We start from the raw sequence: 20,053 nt of genomic DNA, 5'->3' as shown, positions 1-20,053 counted from the left end.
TTCAGTTGGCCTATTGATATCAATGCATTTTTTGCGCCTGAGTGAGATGGCTATCCAATAACCCTCAGGGTTCTCTTGACCCAGTTCCAGATTTGCACCCTGATGTCTAGGTATTTTTAAGAGCATCTAGCACATTCAGGGCCTTTATTGCTAATTTCTGCTGTTAAATGTTTACATAATGTGTGATGTTCCTCACACAACCTAGTTGACCACAGCACGGTCGCCAAGTTACTGTGATTTATATCAAACGGACACATTGAGTGATGCTTTTTTATAGTTGGTTCAGTTTGAGAAATATTTTGAACAGTTCACCTTTTCTTGACCATGTCTGCTGTTTTGATTGAATTAATAAAAAGTAATGCTCTTTGTCCAATGGATTTTTTTTATTTATTAAGACCATTTCTTAAAATGAGAAACCCCCAGATAAAACATATATACAACATTGATACATTTTTGAGCAAATCCAGGAATAGAATCCAAGCCCTTGACAGTAAGCAATAAACATGCTGACTCAGTGCAACAACACTTAAGTTCAATCTTGATAAGATAATCACTGAACATGTAAATATCTACAAAGCCATGGCATACAGGACAGTCTGTACTTTTACATACTTTTAAAACACATGGAGCATAGTTTCTCAAAGATTCTGGTTAGTTTTCAACTAACCAAACCTGTCAATGTCTGTGGCATGTGCATTCTGTGAAATTGAGAAGGCACTTTCTGAGAATGATTTGTCTCATTGTCCTCCATGATAAGTTTGCTCAACAATGTCCTTGCCCAGATCCTCACCAGATGTTTCCAGTAACCGTGTTTGTCCTGGATTTTCAAGTTCACCTTGTTGACCTGGAGGTCTTCCAGTATGAAAAGAATGAAATGTTCCACGAGTGTGAAAGAATATTATAGGTTGTCAGGACACATTTTTCTTAACTGGAATATGTATCATACTTAGTAGGTGTGTGTGGAGTTCTCCACATTACATTGCACTGGCTCATACTGAGGTAAAAATTCAAGAACATTTTGCAAGCAGGCATGCGTAACACCAGCAGAACAGGTACTCCCTCAATTACTGGTGCACACAAATCTGTCGCTTTACTGTACATCACAAACAGAAAGCAATGTCTCAGCCAAGTAGACTTCTAGTATCCAATGTTGTGTCATCCTTCTCCAATAGAATAATTTCCTGATCCATAAAACATAATTTTTTATGTTATCAAATTCTAACTCTCTTAAAAAGAAAAAAGAAACTAGAGCTCTTGAATTGAGATAATATGTGCATGTTTTTCATATTACAGTCAACATATGTTTGACTGAAATCTGGGTCTTCCAAAAGAACAAATGGATTACTCACAATCTCAGTTAAACATTTCAAGATGTCTTAATATTCCTTCTATGTTCTGCAATTTGGAGAAGAGTTTTCCATGTTTTAACATTGTTCTCTTGTGCTCCACTGTGGCAGCTCAGCGGTTCTTGTTGTTAGTGACCGCGCTGGCAGCCTGTATGACCCGGTAACGTTCTCGAAGGTTCCGGCGCTTCACATGCTCGTTGGTTATCTCCAGAACATTCCCTATGGGAAACCAGCCCTTCTGACCATCCGAAAGACGGATCCCTTCATACCACCCTGGGGAAAATTTGGGGAATCAAAGAGGGAAAAAAGGGTAGGAGGAGGTAAAGATGCGATGAGATAAGGAAGGAGGCAAAATAAATGAGGGATATTGGAGGTTTCGATATCAATCATGCAAAATAATCATTGCAAATCAACACATTTCTATGGTACAGACAAAGGATTGAGGCAATTTTTGGAATAAGGACATACAAGAAGCCAGAAATGGGGGAAAAAATATGTTATAGCAAAGAGCAACCGTCCTACTGTCTTTAAATTATATCTTAAAAAATATTTCCAAATATCAAAGCACGGGTTATAGGGGGAACAATGTAGCATTTAACTGTACTTTCGGCTTCTAGTCTTGCCATATGACAACATACTGATAGATAAGCAAGTCCCCAGGGGCAGAAATGTAACCAGGCTGCTGGCCTTTTCTGGTCGCTTACCCCCGCTGGTTTTGCGCACCACGTTGATGATCTCTGTAGGCTCCAGTGTCAGCTCATCTGTCTGCTGAGCTATGTACTGTTCCACACACTGCACCTGAGGGCAGTCTGACACACACACACACACACAGTAAATAAGCAACCACAAAATGTAAACCGTGCGGCAAAGTAACCCAAACTGTGTCCATTTAAGGCCAACTTGTTTGGAGGCTGTGACAAGGAACAAGCAAATAACTGAAGTTTATAGGAACTTGTTGCTGGTTCATCTCACCCCAGTCTTCATATATGACCTCCTCTTCGTCTCCATCTGGGTTTGAGGGGTTAGGGAACGCAGCCATCCATCTGTGCATGTCTGACCTGAGCCAGTGAGAGCGAGAGAGAGAGAGGGGAAGTGAAGTGAAGGAGGGATGAGAGGGAAAGAGAGAATAAAGTAGGGAGACAGAGAATGAGAGGGAAGGATGGAAAGAGAGGGTGAGAAAAATACAGCAAGGAGGAGGAAGGGAGAGAGGGAGACAGAGAGAGGGGAGGAAGAATGAGAGTCTTGTGCCGATTCCACAAAATGTTGATCATCTTGAAAAACAAGCACAGACATGTCCTCTGTTCATATCTATCTGTGTGAACGGCCAAACACACACACACACACATAGCAATATGGTATTGTGGAGTAAAGTTGACTGTTGTCATCAACGTTGTGGCATCGATTGAGGTTCAGGGATTTACATAACATTTGTCAGTCACCTGAGAGGAAAGTGAGTGTTACTGACAAATACATAAAGGCAGTCCTTGTTTATCATGTCATGTAAGCACAGGACATGGGAAACCAGGGTGACATCGTGTATTGCCTACAAAACTGTAATACAAATCCATATGAATTAATCATACGAAGAGAACACAGGATATACGATTTTAAGGTCATATAAGGTCAATCTTGATCCACTAATTGGGATAAACAGATGGAAATAGTATATCATTTTCATAATAAAATATTTTAGTTGTTAGTTGTTCAATACCATGTTGCCAGAATGCCGGAAATTTATATTTTATGAAACTTTTATGGGCAATTACGTTTTCTTATCTTATCTTCTCCCACAGCATTCACAAACGTGTGTGCATGACATGTGACAAGTGTCACATTCCAGGACTTGTAGCAGGGTGTCAGCTAAGCACTTATTAAGTCCTCCAAGAGCATTTTTCCCATACTTGTAAGTATGGGAAAGTCTAATCCCTTCCAGGTGATTCCATGCTGATGGGCTATTTTTTGCACATATATTTAGAATCTCCCTTTGTGAGTGTAATCACACATTTAGGATGATAATTGCCTTCATTTCGTGCCCAAATTCGAAAAACACACGTGCGCACACGCGCGCGCACACACACACTCACTGTGAAGGGGCCTTGAGCAGCCTCTCCATCATGCGTCCCTGGTGGTTCTCCAGCAGGGTCAGGCAGAAGCAGTGCTCGTAGCCAGGGCTGGGGCCGGCGTCTTCTCCTAGTGTCTGAACCTGCACCAGGGAGCGGTGGACGTGGTCCAGGACAACAAAACGTTCCGGGCTGAAGAGACGGGGACAAGAAACAAGTCAGATGAGGGATTCCTCCAAGAAATAAACACAGTATGCCTAAGGATTAGAACAAGATCCACAGGGCTAGAAATATGTAAACACACACACAAAAAAAAAAATCCCTCCTATAGTGGGAAGGAGATGACATTGGTTAGACTCTGTAACCGACATGGCTGGCTCGCAAGTGACTATAATTACAGACATAGCTTGGATTATCCTGCCTTTCCCTAGTCCCGGCTAAAGTTTATTTATTCAAATTTTATTCAAGTTTCGTATGAGGGGTAATGTGTGTAAATCATCGCATCATATTCCTGCTCAGTCAATCGTACTTAAGCAGCACTTATGGAAAGATATGTTTTCAGCTCTGGCGCTCACAAAAAAAAGACAAAGAAAAGGTGAGCCATAAAAACCAAATGGTAATAGCAAAAAGATGAAACTCACCCCTTCTTGCTGGCGATGATAAGCAGGTCGTTGAAGAGGAAGAGGTGGACAGTGGTGAACTTGCCCCGCATGTTGAAGAGCGTGGATCCTTTGACCATCTCCTGGAGTTCTCCTTTCTTCTCCAGGAAGCGTGTTTGGGAGATGATAGGGATGGCCTGGAGAGGGAGAGAGCGAGCAAGACGGAGAGAAAGTTCGAGGGAAAGATGAAGAAATAGTGCCTTCGAACCATTGAGCACATAACAATTAATAGAATCCTTGAGCGGGGTTTACCAAAACAGCAAACTTGTCTATATGTACCTTAAGCTTGTCAAACTCCAGCATCTTGGAGAGGTGAATCAGCTCCTCCACCTGCTTCATCTTCCCCACCTCAGTGTTGCACACCTCTATGATCTGGTGTGTGTGTGTGAGTATCACAGACAGAGAGAGACAAACAAACAGAGAGAACGGATAAGAAAACGACACAATTACTACAAAACACTATGTTTCTTTGCACAGCCCAAACTTTCACATGTGCCCAGGGTCGGAGTGGGGACACTTTTCAGCCCTTCAACTCTTCAGAGTTTCAGACCCAAGACCGGCCCACTTTTTTTGTATACCAAACAGCCTGCTAAACGATCCGAGTGTTAATCAGGCACGGAGCCAGACGTTGTAAACATTCGGGGCTTAGCCCAAACCTAGGACGTATGGGTTTGATGTGATGCAAGATAGGGACTTCCACAGTTAATGCGAGCGCGCACAGTGCGCAAGCGAAATTTTTGGGCCATTATTTGAGCGCAAAATAGTTTTTTTGACCTTTGTGTAAAATAAACAGCCGTTTTTCAATTGTTAAAACCTTGTCTAGCGATGCCATCACTCCGGCCCTGCTCCCATCCATCCTCCCTGACGCGTATCGTTAAGGTAGGGCCGCCCAGCCCAGCTATCGGTAGCCTATCTGAGAATTTCTGAACCTATCTGAGAGAACTCTCTCACATGGTACAACCCATGCAGAGGCTGCGGTGTCAGAATGCGGAACGTGTGTAGCCTACTTTAAGAGAAGACAGACTAACGTGACAAATGTCAACAACAAAAAAATCCTCGACCGGCCCAAAAGTGAAGCGGCCCACCAGGAATTCTCCCGATTCCCCATCCCGGCCCTGCATGTGCCTCTGATGTAGCATAAAACTCTTTAAGAGTATTTGGCCATTTTCCTTTACTACGCCACTCCCTTTTGAGACAACATTTACATAACACAACCGTAGTCACTTTAGTTCTTCAGCACATATTTCCAGTGCCCTAAATAACATAATGACCTATAACACAAAAGGATATCCTTCAACTGGGATAAGAGACACATGGAATGATGTCACAATGTGTGTAAGGCGTGTGTGTTTGTGTGTGTGTGTGTGCGTGAGGCTTTAGAATGGAATGGTCTGGAATGCAGTTTGCTGGCAAGGGTGTTACCTTCGCCACAGACTCCAAGGCCTTGGAAGCGGTCTGTTCCTCGCCCGTTCCCTCCTTTGTTCTTTTGAGGATGTTCTGATAAACATGTGGAGAGGTTAAAACACACACTCACGTGCCTGGACTGGAGTCAGTCCAAGACATACAGAAGTGGTAGTGTAGGTCTAAACCTCAAAGAACACGTGTCATACTTTGTTTTTCCATATCAGAGCATTTAGCTAGGACCCATTAACATGGATTTGAATCAGTTTAAAGAGAAAAACTATCACATGAGAGCAATGAGGGCAAAATCATTCATTGGAATTAAGACATGCCATGTTCCTGTCTAGTCCAGTCCTGGTTTTGTGTCTGTCAAGTGTGTGTTTCTAGGTCACATACCCCAACACTCCGGTCCACGTCTTCCAGTTCACCTCCCAACCAGACACACCTGTTACCTATCCGTCATTACCTGCACAGTTTATCTACCCTGGCTTCCCATCGACTCATTGCCAGTTCAACATTGCTAACCAGACGGTCGTTGGTCTTTGCCTTATCTAGTCCAAGTCCAGTCTTCCCATTTCCAGGCCTGACCAGGGTACATTCATTCATTCAAGATTATTAATCCGACTCTGTCTCTCTGCTTACTACAGACATCATGGACCACCTCGTACCAATGCCTACAGCTCACTCCCTCCTGTCTGGATCTCACCTTCATCATCACCCTCTGTGTCTGCAATAAACCTGGTTCATATCATGTCAGCATTCTGAGTCTTGCAATTGGGTTCACCTGTCATTCACAGAGCAGCCGGGATCATAACACAACATAAACTTTGTTGGTTTCAGACTAGTTTTTAATCAATGAGAAATAAACTACCTATATACATGTACATTACCTTTTATCCAAATAGTGTACGTAAAAAAGTACAGCAGAATATCTAGAATCAGGTGTGCATACTGTACCAATAGTATTTTGGTGGTTAGAGCCAAAGAACTGTGTATTTGAATCTCTGGTCAGACAATCACTAGTCCTCGCTAGTCCTATCTCTACAATAAATAAGCAGAAACTACAGTCCCCACAATGCCCCTCACCTCGATGAGCATCTTAATGCGTGTGATTCGCTGAAATGGCAGGAGGAGGAAGGACATGAAGGGCAGTCGTTGGCACAGAGGAGACTCCTGTAGATGGGTGATGACCGTGGCAAAGTTGACATTGTTCTTTCTGTGGACGAGCACAGGCGTGCGCACACACACCACCATCAAGCATCAAGGACACAATGTTTAAGCGCGCAAATTAGGCGGAGACAATAAATCTAAGCATGTGTGTATGTGTTAGTGTGTGTTAGTGTGTGTGTTAGTGTGTGTGTTAGTGTGTGTGTTAGTGTGTGTGTTAGCGTGTGCATACATGAGGGAAGTGTAAGTCTTCTCCTGGTAGATCTGGTTGCGGACATAGTCGATGTAAGCTGGGAAGTTGTGCTGGGCGTGATAATGGATGATGTCGCAGATGTCCGAGAACACCAGACTCTCGTCCATGCGATCCTCCAGGTCCTTCAGAAACCTTGGGGGCGAGGGGGTCAAAGGTCAACCTCATGAGCATTGTCACGAGAAGAGAGTTTGATGAAGTAGCACAGCCGTTTTGACGTTTGATGAAACCAGGTTCGACAAACAGGGTTTTCAAGGCATAGATGTTGATTGATTGACTTCATTCATCCCACACTGGGGAAATGTCACCGTTTCACTGTTATGTGAGGATAACATCTAGAATCCTTTCTCTCATCTCTCACTCTCTTCCAAATCCTTTGTCTCCTCCTTACATTTGACAACAATCAACCATACAAATGTGACCACACACTTCTCCTTTGACCCTTTCACGCTAGTTTCAATGACATCCTAATCTTTCCATCCTCTCACCTCTCGCTGACCTCCCTCACTCGCAGGATGTTGGAGAACAGCGTCTTCCTGTCGCGAATGATCATGGTCTCATCCAGGTCACGGTTTTCCAGGAAGTGTTCGGTGAGAACCCGAAGCGACCTCAGGTAAGAAGCCTCTGAGGTCAACACCTCAAACATACTCTGCGGAGGGAGAGGGGTGAGAGTGAGAAATAGAGAGAGAATGGTGGCCGAACCTGTCATTCACTTACAGGGCCCTATTTTAACGATCTGAAACGCAAGTATCAAACGCGAAACGCAAGTAACTTTGTCCCCTTCCTCCTCTTCCTCCTCCTCTACAACCCCCTGTTTGGTGTACTCTCTGTCTAAACTGGGTGCTGTACGTTTTTCACTGTACTGCCAGATGGCGGAAGAAAAATGTCCCGTCAATTTAACGAACAACAACGTTTTTCTCACCTCCTGGTATTTGCACTGCTCAGAGCTGAGTGTCTCCAGCACGCCGCTGTCTCGTACGGCCGGCAGGTCCTGCCATAGTGTGCTCTGACCCGGGCCTGAACGCCGGGCGCTCCAGTCCATCGGGTAGTCGGCGCTGGTCTTACTGATGTTGCGGCACACGGTCTGGCGGCGGATCTCCTTGGTAATGACTGTGGCACGGTACGTCTGGTACAGAGGCTCTGGGGGGGGGGCGGGTTAAAGTTCAAAGGTAATTTCATCTGTATAACATCAAGCATACGCTGTAGATGGAGGTGGACTTGAATAAAAAAAAAATGAAACAGATTTTTTTTTTTTTTTTGATACAGAACATATAAAGACTCATCACACCCACAGGTGTGTTCTACGATCTGATTCATTGCAGAGTGAGACCTAAAACTAGTGACGGTTGTGCCAATTCGAGGACGCACCTTTTAACCTACTTTGGAACACATCCCAGCATATTGGTCGGTTCTTTGTGGGTGGCAATGACACTGTGTGCAAAATGTTGCTTTTCCTCGTCTTGTATTGTATACACAATGTATACATTGGCTATTAGCCAACGTATTAGCCAAAACCAGTTTCTACAGTAGCTCTTTTTTGTCTCGATTTGGTTGTCAGTCATATCAGGTGACCTTACCGTCCTGGAGGCTGGATTCCCAGTCAATGGAGGATCCTCTTCTCAGTGTGGAGTGTCTGGTCGATGAAGGACAAGGCAAGAGTCAAATCTGACACAGAAGTGACCAATCAGTGAGTGTGTGTGTGTGTGTGGGGGTTTAAAAGTGGTTTTGGGAAAGCTTACTTTTCAGTCGTCTCCTCGTTCTCTCCCTCGTTCCCACTGTTCTCCTCTTGTTCTAGAGAGAGACACAGAACCGTGCTGTAAACAACTGTTTCCTTAATCTGTTACATATGGTCCATCTTTTTCCATCTTTACAAGAAGTCACAGCCCTCTGCTGAGACCATTCTAAACAGGGACAGAATAAAATACCCCCCCCCCCCCCCCCCCCCGCCTCAATAGCCCATGAGGACTGCTGCTGCTGCTGAAAATGTATTTGAATTGCTCTTCACCGTTTGTTTCATTTTTCAGTGTTGCCAGATTGCTGAAGACAAATGTCCACGTCTATTTCATGAACAACAAAGCTTCCTGACCATATCTTTTGTATTCTAAATACTTCTATACAGGTGGATCTACTGTAAAACCAACACACTGAAATGTCCTACTCTAGTTCATGTTGATATAGAGGTATTTCAATCCCAGATCTGACTGTCCCACCAACCTTTAGCTTGTGTGAGGGACAGAACCGAAACATTGCTCAGCCTCCGAGGGTCTCTGCCGGTCTTGGGGGGTTGAGGGGGGGGTCGGACGGGAAGGATGGGGCTGTGGGAGGCAGGGACGGACGCCCGTTGGGGGGTCACCTGACTGGCACAGAGGTTCGGGGACGAGGGGCGTAGGGAGCGCCACTCCTCGGCCGTGGGCTGGGGCAAGGCTATCCCCCCCCTCTGTGCCGGGGAGAGGTTGCGAGCACTTTTCTCGACAGGCATCCGTGGGGGGATAGCAGGCGGGTTGTCGTCCGTGCTTAAGGGTAAGTCCTGGTCGGAAGTGGGGTCAGAGTTTTCGCTGTGCAGTTTGGATCGCCTGGCGGGTTTCCGAACCCTAATAAGAGGGATATCCATTTCTTGACAGAGGTCAGTTCTGGGTTTGGGCTCCACGACGACTAGAATGTCTTCGTAGATATCTTCTTCCTCTTCCTGACAGCGTTTAGATGAGTATATCCGTTTGGGGGGGATGGGGGGAGACCCTGGGCATATGGGAGCGAAGGAGGTCAAGACCACCTGGGGTCCAGGGTCGGACAGTCTACTGCCCCCATCAGCCATGAGAACATCCAGAACGTGATGGAACTTGGCCTTGTTCAGCTTGCCTCTGCTTTCCTCAGTCTCATCCTCCTCCTCCTCCTCCTCCTCCTCCCCTGCCTCGCTCTCCCCCTCCGCTCCTCTCTCCTCCCCCTCACTCTCATCCCCCTCTTGTTCCTCTTCATCTTCCTCCTCTATGGGCACCCACACCAGTTTCATGCCGGGTCGCTGCAGGTGGCACACACAGCTGCAGTCCCTGTCACAGCAAGGGCTCGGGGGCGTGTCCGAGGCGTGCTCCGCCTCTGCCTCCGCTCCTCCAATCAGCTGTAGGTCCACCTCCTTCCCATCAGGCTCTGGGGGAGAGGGAGAGCACAGGAGTTAGACCACAGGGCTTCTGCAACAACCATAATACCGAACAATGTGCACAAGCCATTACAGACTACAAAGGGAGAGGCTACAGTGAGACCCAGTCCTCTCTCCTACTGCCAGACGAGCTGAATTCCTTCTACGCTTTGAGAGGGACAGTGACCCCCCTGCAGTGGAGCTACCTGGAAGCCTAGCCAGTGGTGTGCCTACACTAACTGCAGCCGAGGTGAGGCAGCGCTTCAACGGCATATCAGGTAGGGCCCTCAGGGGCTGCGCTGACCAGCTGGCAGGGGTCTTCAGTGACATCTTCAACCTCTCCCTCAGCCTGTCTGTACTCCCCACCTGCTTCAAGAGGACCACCATTATCCCTGTGCCCAAGAACACCAAGGTCACATGTATGAACGACTATCGCCCAATAGCACTGACCTCTGTCATCATGAAGTACTTTGAGCGGCTAGTCAAATCATTCATCTGCTCTTTGCTGCCCCCCACCCTGGACCCTATGCAGTTTGCATACCGGTCCAACAGGTCTACAGACGATGCCATCGCTCTGACTATGCACACCACTCTCTCCCACCTGCACAAAGGGAATACGTATGTGAGGATGCTGTTCATTGACTACAGCTCAGCATTCAACACTATCATCCCCTCCAGACTGGTCTCCTTGTGGACCTGGGACTAAGCACCTCCCTCTGCAAGTGGATCTTCCACTTCCTGACGGGGAAGCCACAGGTGGTGAGAATCGGTGACCGCACCTCATCCACACTGATGACCAACACAGGCACCCCCCAGGGCTGTGTGCTAAGCCCCCTCCTGTTCTCCTTGTTCACTCACGACTGTGCGGCAACGCACAGCTCCAACTTCCTTGTTAAGTTTGCTGACAACACAACCATCATGGGCCTCATCTCTGACAGTGACAAGTCAGCCTACAGAGAGGAGATTGATACCCTGACATCATGGTGTCAGGACAATAACCTCTCTCTCAACGTCAGCAAGACCAAGGAGATGATTGTGGACTGTAGGCAGGAGGAGCCCTACTCATCAACGGATCCGAAGTGGAGAAGGTCAGCTGCTTCAAGTTCCTCGGCGTGAACATCAGCAATGACCTCACCTGGTCTGTTCACACGGACAAGGTGGTCAAAGCGGCCCGGAAACGCCTCATCTTCCTGAGGATACTGAAGAAGTTTGGTATGGACTCAGTCATCCTCATTAACTTTTACAGATGCACTATAGAGAGCATTCTGACTGGTTGCATCACAGTGTGGTATGGGAGCTGCACAGACAGGGACCGCAAGGCCCTACGAAGTGCGGTCCGTTCTGCTGAGTTCTTCATCAGCAGGAAGCTCCCAGCCCTACAGGACACCTACCACACACGATGCCTCAGGAAAGCTGGCAGGATTCTAAGAGACTGTTACCACCCATCCTTCAGTCTCTTTACCCTGTTGCCTTCTGGCAGGCATACTGCAGCATTCGGTCGCGCACACGCAGACTGGACAACAGTTTCTATCCAAGGGCCATCAGGCTTCTGAATGGACAGTGATATGTACATTGATTCACATACTAGTCACTTTACACACCGTCACTTTCAGCTACTGGTTGCAATATCAGTAACATTGCACTACTGTACTTCACTGTACTTCGCCATCAGGCTCCTGAATGGACATTGACATGGTCATTGATTCACTTCTTACTAGTTACTTACACACTGTCACTTTCAGCTACTGGTTGCACTATCAGTAATATTGCACTATTGTACTTCACTGTACTTCACTTAGTTTAGAATAGGTTTATAGGGTTAGCAATAGGTTATTATGTGTATTTAGGGTTTAGTATATTGTATTATTTATATTTATCTGTATATTTAGGAGGTTTACTTATTTAGCTTAGCATAGATGTAATTTACAGTTAGGTCCATAAATATTTGGACATTGACACAATTTTCATCATTTTAGCTCTGTATACCACCACAATGGATATGAAATGAAACAATCAAGATGTGCTTTAAGTGCAGACTTTCAGCTTTAATTTCAGGGTATTTACATCCAAATCAGGTGAACGGTGTAGGAATTACAATACATTTTATATGTGGCCCCCCCCTTTTTAAGGGACCAAAAGTAATTGGACAATTGGCTGCTCAGCTGTTCCATGGCCAGGTGTATGTTATTCCCTCATGGGAGTTCGTTATTTCATTGACAAGGAGCAGATAAAAGGTCTAGAGTTCATTTCAAGTATGGTATTTGTGTTTGGAATCTGTTGCTGTCAACTCTCAATATGAAGTCCAAAGAGCTGTCACCATCAGTGAAGCAAGCCATCGTTAGGCTGAAAAATCAAAACAAACCTATCAGAGAGATAGCAAAAACATTAGGTGTGGCTCAATCAACTGTTTGGTACATTCTTAAAAAGAAAGAACGCACTGGTGAGCTCAGCAACACCAAAAGACCCGGAAGACCACGGAAAACAACTGTGGTGGATGACAGAATAATTCTTTCCCTGGTGAAGAAAAACCCCTTCACAACAGTTGGCCAGATCAAGAACACTCTCCAGGAGTTAGGCGTATCTGTGTCAAAGTCAAAAATTAAGAGAAGTCTTCACCAGAGTAAATACAGAGGGTTCACCACAAGATGTAAACCATTGGTGAGTCTCAAAAACAGGAAGACCAGATTAGAGTTTGCCAAAAAACAGCTAAAAGAGCCTGTACAGTTCTGGAACAACATCCTATGGACAGATGAGACCAAGATCAACTTGTACCAGAATGATGGGAAGAGAAGAGTATGGAGAAGGGAAGGAACTGCTCATGATCCAAAGCATACCACCTCATCAGTGAAGCATGGTGGAGGTAGTGTTATGGCGTGGGCATGTATGGCTGCCAATGGAACTGGTTCCCTTGTATTTATCGATGATGTGACTGCTGACAAAAGCAGTAGGATGAATTCTGAAGTGTTTCTGGCAATATTATCTGCTCAGATTCAGCCAAATGCTTCAGAACTCATAGGACGGCGCTTCACAGTGCAGATGGACAATGACCCGAAGCATACTGTGAAAGCAACCAAAGAGTTTTTTAAGGCAAAGGAGTGGAATGTTCTGAAATGGCCAAGTCAATCACCTGACCTAAATCCAATTGAGCATGCATTTCACTTGCTAAAGACAAAACTGAAGGGAAAATGCCCCAAGAACAAGCAGGAACTGAAGACAGTTGCAGTAGAGGCCTGGCAGAGCATCACCAGGGACGAAACCCAGCGTCTGGTGATGTCTATGGGTTCCAGACTTCAGGCTGTCATTGACTGCAAAGGATTTGCAACCAAGTATTAAAAGTGACAATTAGATTTATGATTGTTAGTTTGTCCAATTATTTTTGGTCCCTTAAAAAGGGTGGGGCCACATATAAAATGTGTTGTAATTCCTACACCGTTCACCTGATTTGGATGTAAATACCCTGAAATTAAAGCTGAAAGTCTGCACTTAAAGCACATCTTGATTGTTTCATTTCAAATCCATTGTGGTGGTATACAGAGCCAAAATGATGAAAATTGTGTCAATGTCCAAATATTTATGGACCTAACTGTATGTTCTGTGTACTTATATGTTATGCCAGGTGCTTGCGTTGTCTTATCTTAAGAATTTCAGTGCCCAGTCTGACCTGTGAATCTGACAATAAAAAGACTTTGAACAATACTAAAGAAAAACACCTCTTTTTAAAAGACCAATTCCCATCTTTAATGAATGCAGATCACAAAAGCAGGCTGCTACATAAACTTCACTCAACGGGCCACACGTACAGCACACATATGAAGACCCATTATTCTCTCATCCTTTCGGCTCCGTGAACTGGGAATCCATCCCAGAGCAGCCTCTGAACTCTGAATCTGGTGGCTTGAAAGGCTTGTTTCCCGTCAAGTCTGTCTAATGTGTACCCTGAGATAAGACGTCTCACTTCCACTGACAGCTGTTTCCATCCCTTCTCATTCCTTTTCTCTGGTGTGTCCATCTCTGTTAGGTAAACATTAATGGGCTCCATAGCTGAACACGTGATGGACTGGATTGTCCAGTCAGCGTGAAATCCTAGGCTAACAGCTTTTGTCTCTAGTGCAGGGCACCTGATAAAGCATTTTATATTAGTGCACTTTTACTACATCAAATATGTATGATGATTTGAGTTCATGTGATGTAAAATACGGAAATTGTGCTCAAATGTGCTATGACTTGTTTATGTGTTGAGTGGGATGTTTACATGACGATAGAGAGACTGACAAACGTAAAACAACAGAGAAAACAGACAGGGAAAGAGTATGAGAGAAAGAGAGAAGAACTGAAGGATGCAGGCATCTACAGGAGCTAACAACATTGTCTCAACGGGAAAAATTACATGACAATTGATTTCCTGTTAGTACAAAATTCGGAACAGCCCAAGAATATTCATATTTACCTTGAGTTAATCTGATAGTACCAAAGGAATGCAATTTCTACATTGCGATGGCTAACCAGATAAAGTTCATTTCAGCAAAGTGTACTTAGCAACATACTACACAATGTAGGAAACAAATAGAGAGCTCAAAAGCTAGCTACTATTTGTGTATGGTTGAGCGGATTGTACTTATGTGAAAAACCTCATTACATGGCAAGCAATATGTACACACAATCCACCTGGTCAACTATCATTTACACCTGCTTTCTTATTCCTTCATGTTTCCCCTCCCTTTCCTGTCACACAAACGCTAATATGCATAGGAATTGGTTCGACTCTCTAACACACACACACACCCTCACAATTTGGTGTGTTTCCTTATGCCAAAGCATTCAAGCTCACAGAACCAGTTTCGGTTTGTAAGGGTCGGTCACATGACCTCACCCCTTATCTCCCTCTGGATGAGCTGGATATATGACTCACTCTCTGCTCCTCAGGGGAAATAGCTTCAAGACATTCAGCTATCAACCTGTTCATACTTGCACATGATTCGCCCATTTGTGTCATTTGTATGTCTTTATTTACCATTTTCCACCCTGGCTAAACAAACAGTTCAGCATAAAAGTAGATGCATTTGCATAGATGTGTCTAAGTTCACTCACAGAGTGAATACATATCAGTTACATATCGAATACATATTCTTAACCTGTGTTACCAGCCAGCCAGCCTGAGACTTTGTTTTCTGTACTGGTGTGAACTAAGCAGGTAGTATATGACCGGGAGCTGTGACAAAAATGTACCTTGCAATTAGCAGTGCTTACCTGATCGTCCTCCTTCCACACTGGCAACAATCCCACTGCCCTCGCCTCCTTTCAGTGCCTCCTTCTTAGCCTGGTCGCTCTGCTGCCGCAGAATAAGACTCCGCTTCAGAGGAAGTGGTGGGGCCTTGTCCCCCCTTTTTTGAGACTGGAGAGTGGTACGGACCGGTTTGGGTTTGACGGTGGGGGCCCTCTTGGGACTCTTCTTAGGGCTAGGTTTGGAGGCACTGTTGGTGGGTGGCTCCACTGCTGTTACTGTAGCATCCGTATGGCTAAATCTGTCAATGATGCACTTTACTTTTCCTCCAGAAGTCTGGAGTGTACTATCCTTCTGTCCCGGAGGGGAGTCCATTGAGGGTTTCTGAGAGATAGGTGGTCTGGGTTTGGTTTCTGTTAGGGGGGTTACAATGGACACCGGACCTATGGAAGGTTCCGGACTAGACATGTTTGGGAGTGGCCTTTATTCCAGAGGATGTTCCAATTAGGGCTCTGGCCAATCAGAGGTCAGGCTTCTTTATGAAAGGTCATTGTGGTGGTGTCATTGTTGCCTGAAGAGGAAGAGAAGAGACATAAACACCATGACATTTCAAAGAGGAAGGCCAATGTCATCACAACACACTGCCCAACAAAAAGGCCACACATATTGTTTTAGATCTCTCAAGGATTACTCATTAAATGTGACAATTATTCCTTATGACTGTTATAAACTGTACCCTTGCACCGCACTACCCAGAAACATTTTCTATGATCACATTACGACACATTCCCAAGTAGACTTTGAACTCTGGTATTACGACAATACAAATCCCTTTGAGCTGGAAATTGAGGAAAAACCTAGAGCGAGAGAATTGAAACTTTGGACTGGAAGGAGGAGGGTTCCGGAAAATCGACACTCCTCGACTCAATTACAACAAGCAGGAAGACTTCTGAAAAAAAGCGGTTGATACTGTTTTACAGTCGGGTCTCATTGAGGCAACATAATAATAAACAATACATTCACCTTTCGACTTAAGTCTTCTGGTGCCCTTTGTACCTCGTGTACCTGATGTATGAAGCCCAAACCCAGTTGGGTGTAGTTCCCTTTGCATATGGAGTCTGCAAAATTTTACCTTTTTGAAAGCAGCACAAACAATTTGGAACGTTAGACAACTTTAACCGCATAAAAACAAAAAGTCTCATTGCATGTTTCTCCATGGCTGTTGTTATGAACGGTTCTGTATTTGTGTATTTCTATTTCTGCAACATTTAACATTAACATCCTTGCGCAATTTCAAGATACAACAGACTCCAAAGAGGGCCAAATGACACGTAATTTATGCGTGCCGAAAAGCAAAAACGCTGCAGGAACTTGAGCTGCACGTCATGCCATCAGTTGACAACCTCCGACACACACAACCAACTGCAGGAATGCTGATTCAAGCTCATTAGGCCTTCCCTGGGATTGCCCTGCATGCATTAATGGACACAGACACACATGCCCCCACAACATTATGTTGTTATGTATCTGTATATTGCTGCAGCCACCCCTCCTCCATACTGTTGTATGTATGCATGTAAATATCAGGGGATTTACATTATTTACACTCCCTGTCCGATTATTGTATGTAATATAATGTACTTAAATTATGCTTTTATTTGAAGCGACGTGCAGAGAGGGGAAATTGAACCTGTGATCTCTTGAGCTGCAGTCCAATGCTCTACTATTGAGCTATACCCCCAACCCATGTACATACACTATACTAGCTGCTCCAAGGAAGGAAGTAGTTAAAACTACTATAGTTAAAACTATTTCCATTGTTATAAATTGTTCAACCAAAACCGATGTCTCTTGATTGAAAGAGCCAACCAGAATTCTTAACACTTCACCATGGAATCGTGCGATCTTTTTTCAGACATAATTCTAGGTCAACTCCGACTGCAAACCATGCTGCTTAATATATTTCACAACCCCTTTAAATCTCCTTAGTGCTTCACTCTGTGTTGCACCACCTGTGTCCTAGTCGACACACCCACCCACCCACCACTGTAATGCTGGTTAATGGACAACAGCAACCCGAAAGAAGGCAATATGAGAGGAAGGAACCGAGGTAAGAAGAGAAGGCAGACTTACAATTTAGTGAAAAGATGGTATCACAGCAGTGCTTTCTTCAACAAAAACACGTCCTGGAAAATACCCCTGTTTATCCTATATCTGTTTCAATCCAGTTAACATTGGGTTATCACAACTGTTTCATACTAGCGTGACTTGAATGCTTACCATGGGTTGGTTGCATACATTTCATTCTGCATGACTAACAAAGCTTCCCATTTGGTCACACTGAACATTTACAGCCCCCCCTCCCCACTCTCTGTTCATTCTTGTCATTCAAAAGAAGCAGCTGATGAAAGCCCAACCTTCACATTGGCTCCTCTCTGTATCATGTCACGGTACAGAATCGAGGGGTTCGTGCTCTCATTTATCTGTCTCTGACAAGAATGTCTTCATTTGGAGGACATTTTTATCCAAACAAAAGTACAGGGGGAATTCAAACCTTGTCCTCATGACAAAGCAGTAGCTTAGACCAATCCAAGCAGTGTGGGTGAATGAGTAATGTGGTCAAATATGGTGAAGAAGGTCTTCAAGAAAGAGTATTGCATCTTTCTGGGCAATTTGCTCAGGGAATTCATTTTGAGCTGCCTACAGTTCAATGAGCTTTGCACTGGAATGAACAAGATTTGTAGACTCAACAGAAATGCTGTATAAATCTTCTCTCAGGAGTGGTTAACTTATTTAAGTTAAGGCATATTCACATTTTATACTCATTTTATACACTCCAATTTCTTAATAATAGTGCCATAATAATAAAGCCGGATAAATGTAAATGTAATAAAGGCTTGAAAAAGGCTTTGAAAAGAGTTTGTCTTAAAAGAGGATTGTAATGACAAGGGTAGTATACTGAAACTCTTTGACATGCAAGATGACAGCATTCCTTGAATTGTTCAATTTGACATCTTCCTACCACAAAGTGGATCAACACTGGTTCAGTCCCTATCAACACTTACAGTATCCTTCTGTTCTACACCCACTTAACTGACCTGTATTTTCACAGCAACTGTAACGTTTCTGGACGAAATCTGGTCAGCACTTGTGGTGGCTGTAAATATAATATAAGTATATTCAACACTTCAACACTTTCGATGTTCTGCATGATGGAACCGTAGGAGTCTCACTTAATCTTCCTCTGAATAAAACCGTTTAGGCAAATTCTGTGTTTTTGACCGTATGTGTGTGTTTATCTAAAGAGAAAGCTCTCTCTCAAGATCCAAGACCCTCAGAATGGCTGGACCCTTTTGTCGAGCCTTACTTTCTTGACCTGTTTCGGTCAATGGCAGCATTTGTCTGAGTATTATACAGCCAGACAAATACAGTAGGTCACTGGGGCAGTCTTCCAGTTTATCCAAACATACAGCCACGCCATTGTATCTCTCCATTAATGGCAGGTATACAGTCTAGTGGTTGCACATTGTACCTTTACATCCATTGTGTGATCCACTAAGTAAAACGGTCTAGCTGGCAATCCTAAGTGCTTAAGTGGACCTCCAACCTCCATTAACAAAATGCTTTATAGGGGTATGCACATAAGGCCATCTGGTCTAGTCTTACAGTAATGGGTCAGTGTATTTAATGGGGTAAGGTATTAGGGGGAGAAATCCAGAACACTGGATACAGTGTCTGTGACCAGAATGGTTGACTAAAGCTATTAGACAGAATCACAGACCCTGGGAGTACATGGTCCACCACGGTGGCCGGAACAATGACACACAAACAAACGCGAAAGACAAATAAACCCTGTAAAGTATCTGAACAGCAATAATGTTGCCTACTGCAATTCCCACGATTAATCAATTGAGGACTTTTGAGAGCTAGTAAGACTCTAAACAGTGAAATTCTACTATTTTGTTCTAATTGTAGACTACTAAAATCAAGGATTCATGTGCCCGACTGGCACATTCCATGTAGCCTACATTTAGGCAAGGATATGCACGTTAACAATTCATGAAAATCCACAACGCCACAGAAAGATACATGTTACCGATCAACTCACAGTATCAGCTGTCACAAAGGAAAATTAAGTACATGAAACTTACCACAATTGATCAAAAGCAAACTTTTAAGTGAGCGTTTGATATGTTGTGAAAAAGATGTTTCGCTTTTTCTTTTTAACAGGTCGTCTCCAGGTCGAAATAGTCAACTTCGCCAAATTTGAGAGAGGTTTCTCAAAAATATACAGAAGTCAATGTAAACACAATCGTACATCACCAAATACGTGCCGGGTTGTGGGGAATATTCCCTTTTGTTTCGTGGCTGTTTGCTTTTTTGTTAAATCCAGGAGCATTATCATCCGTTGTTGCCGGTTCTTTGTTACGAGCTTGTGTGGGATGCGAGGAAGGATAGTAGCCTACACCCCCACACCCACCCCCCCTCGGGATTTCTCCACCCCTCTCTATCACTCCCTTCTCTTTCTACCTTTCGGTCCCTTCTCTTCTCATTCCTCTTCGTCACCAATGCCTTCTCTTAAGAAAACTTCATTTCAGTTGACATAATTTGTCTCAATGAGATTAGTAGCCCATCGGGTTCGTTATTATAATTTTTTTTATGTAGGCTACGAATGAAAATAGGCTTCACAAAGTTATCACAGATGCTCATGAGCCTACAATCATTGATTTTCTCTACATGAACATGACATGAATTGCAGCCAAATAATTAGCAGGAGCCGTTTATTCTCCGGTTTTGCATTGCCAGCCATGTAGGTAGA

The 20,053-nt window shown here is 44.3% G+C and overlaps 1 protein-coding gene across 3 annotated transcripts; it reads right to left on the bottom strand.

The window, feature by feature from the left end:
• Positions 1–368: 368 nt before the first annotated feature.
• arhgef15b (Rho guanine nucleotide exchange factor 15b) lies at positions 369–19,689 on the bottom strand. 3 transcript variants are annotated; one of them, XM_062449506.1, is made up of 17 exons: positions 19,386–19,689; positions 16,258–16,366; positions 15,261–15,805; positions 9,098–10,024; positions 8,623–8,674; positions 8,461–8,516; positions 7,806–8,023; positions 7,372–7,532; positions 6,866–7,018; positions 6,553–6,682; positions 5,488–5,562; positions 4,345–4,437; positions 4,048–4,202; positions 3,431–3,598; positions 2,319–2,404; positions 2,051–2,155; positions 369–1,619 (listed from the first exon to the last, which is right to left on the bottom strand). In XM_062449506.1, exons 3-17 carry the CDS (start codon positions 15,700–15,702, stop codon positions 1,459–1,461), a joined length of 2,982 nt encoding a protein of 993 aa, XP_062305490.1. In that variant the 5' UTR covers positions 15,703–15,805; positions 16,258–16,366; positions 19,386–19,689; the 3' UTR covers positions 369–1,458. The 3 variants fall into 3 exon arrangements, with proteins under 3 accessions (XP_062305490.1, XP_062305489.1, XP_062305492.1); XM_062449505.1 differs by lacking the exon at positions 16,258–16,366; XM_062449508.1 differs by lacking the exons at positions 16,258–16,366; positions 19,386–19,689 and adding an exon at positions 10,555–10,614 and having other exon boundaries at positions 15,261–15,341.
• Positions 19,690–20,053: the final 364 nt, after the last annotated feature.

Source organism: Osmerus eperlanus, chromosome 23, assembly GCF_963692335.1.
Source record: "Osmerus eperlanus chromosome 23, fOsmEpe2.1, whole genome shotgun sequence".
In the NCBI taxonomy this organism is placed as follows: domain Eukaryota; kingdom Metazoa; phylum Chordata; class Actinopteri; order Osmeriformes; family Osmeridae; genus Osmerus; species Osmerus eperlanus.
The sequence above is the reverse complement of the archived record's forward strand: the minus strand, read 5'-3'. Positions and strand labels throughout refer to the sequence as shown.

Bases quoted from the DNA above. Each gene is read 5' to 3' on its own strand.
- arhgef15b (XM_062449506.1), bottom strand. From the start codon at position 15,702: ATGTCTAGTCCGGAACCTTCCATAGGTCCGGTGTCCATTGTAACCCCC. The intron at 7,019-7,371 runs GTGAGAGGATGG...CTCGCCCCCAAG, and splicing joins GTGAGGGAGGTCAGCGAGAG to GTTTCTGAAGGACCTGGAGG. The intron at 1,620-2,050 runs GTAAGCGACCAG...AATTTTCCCCAG, and splicing joins GGTGCGCAAAACCAGCGGGG to GGTGGTATGAAGGGATCCGT.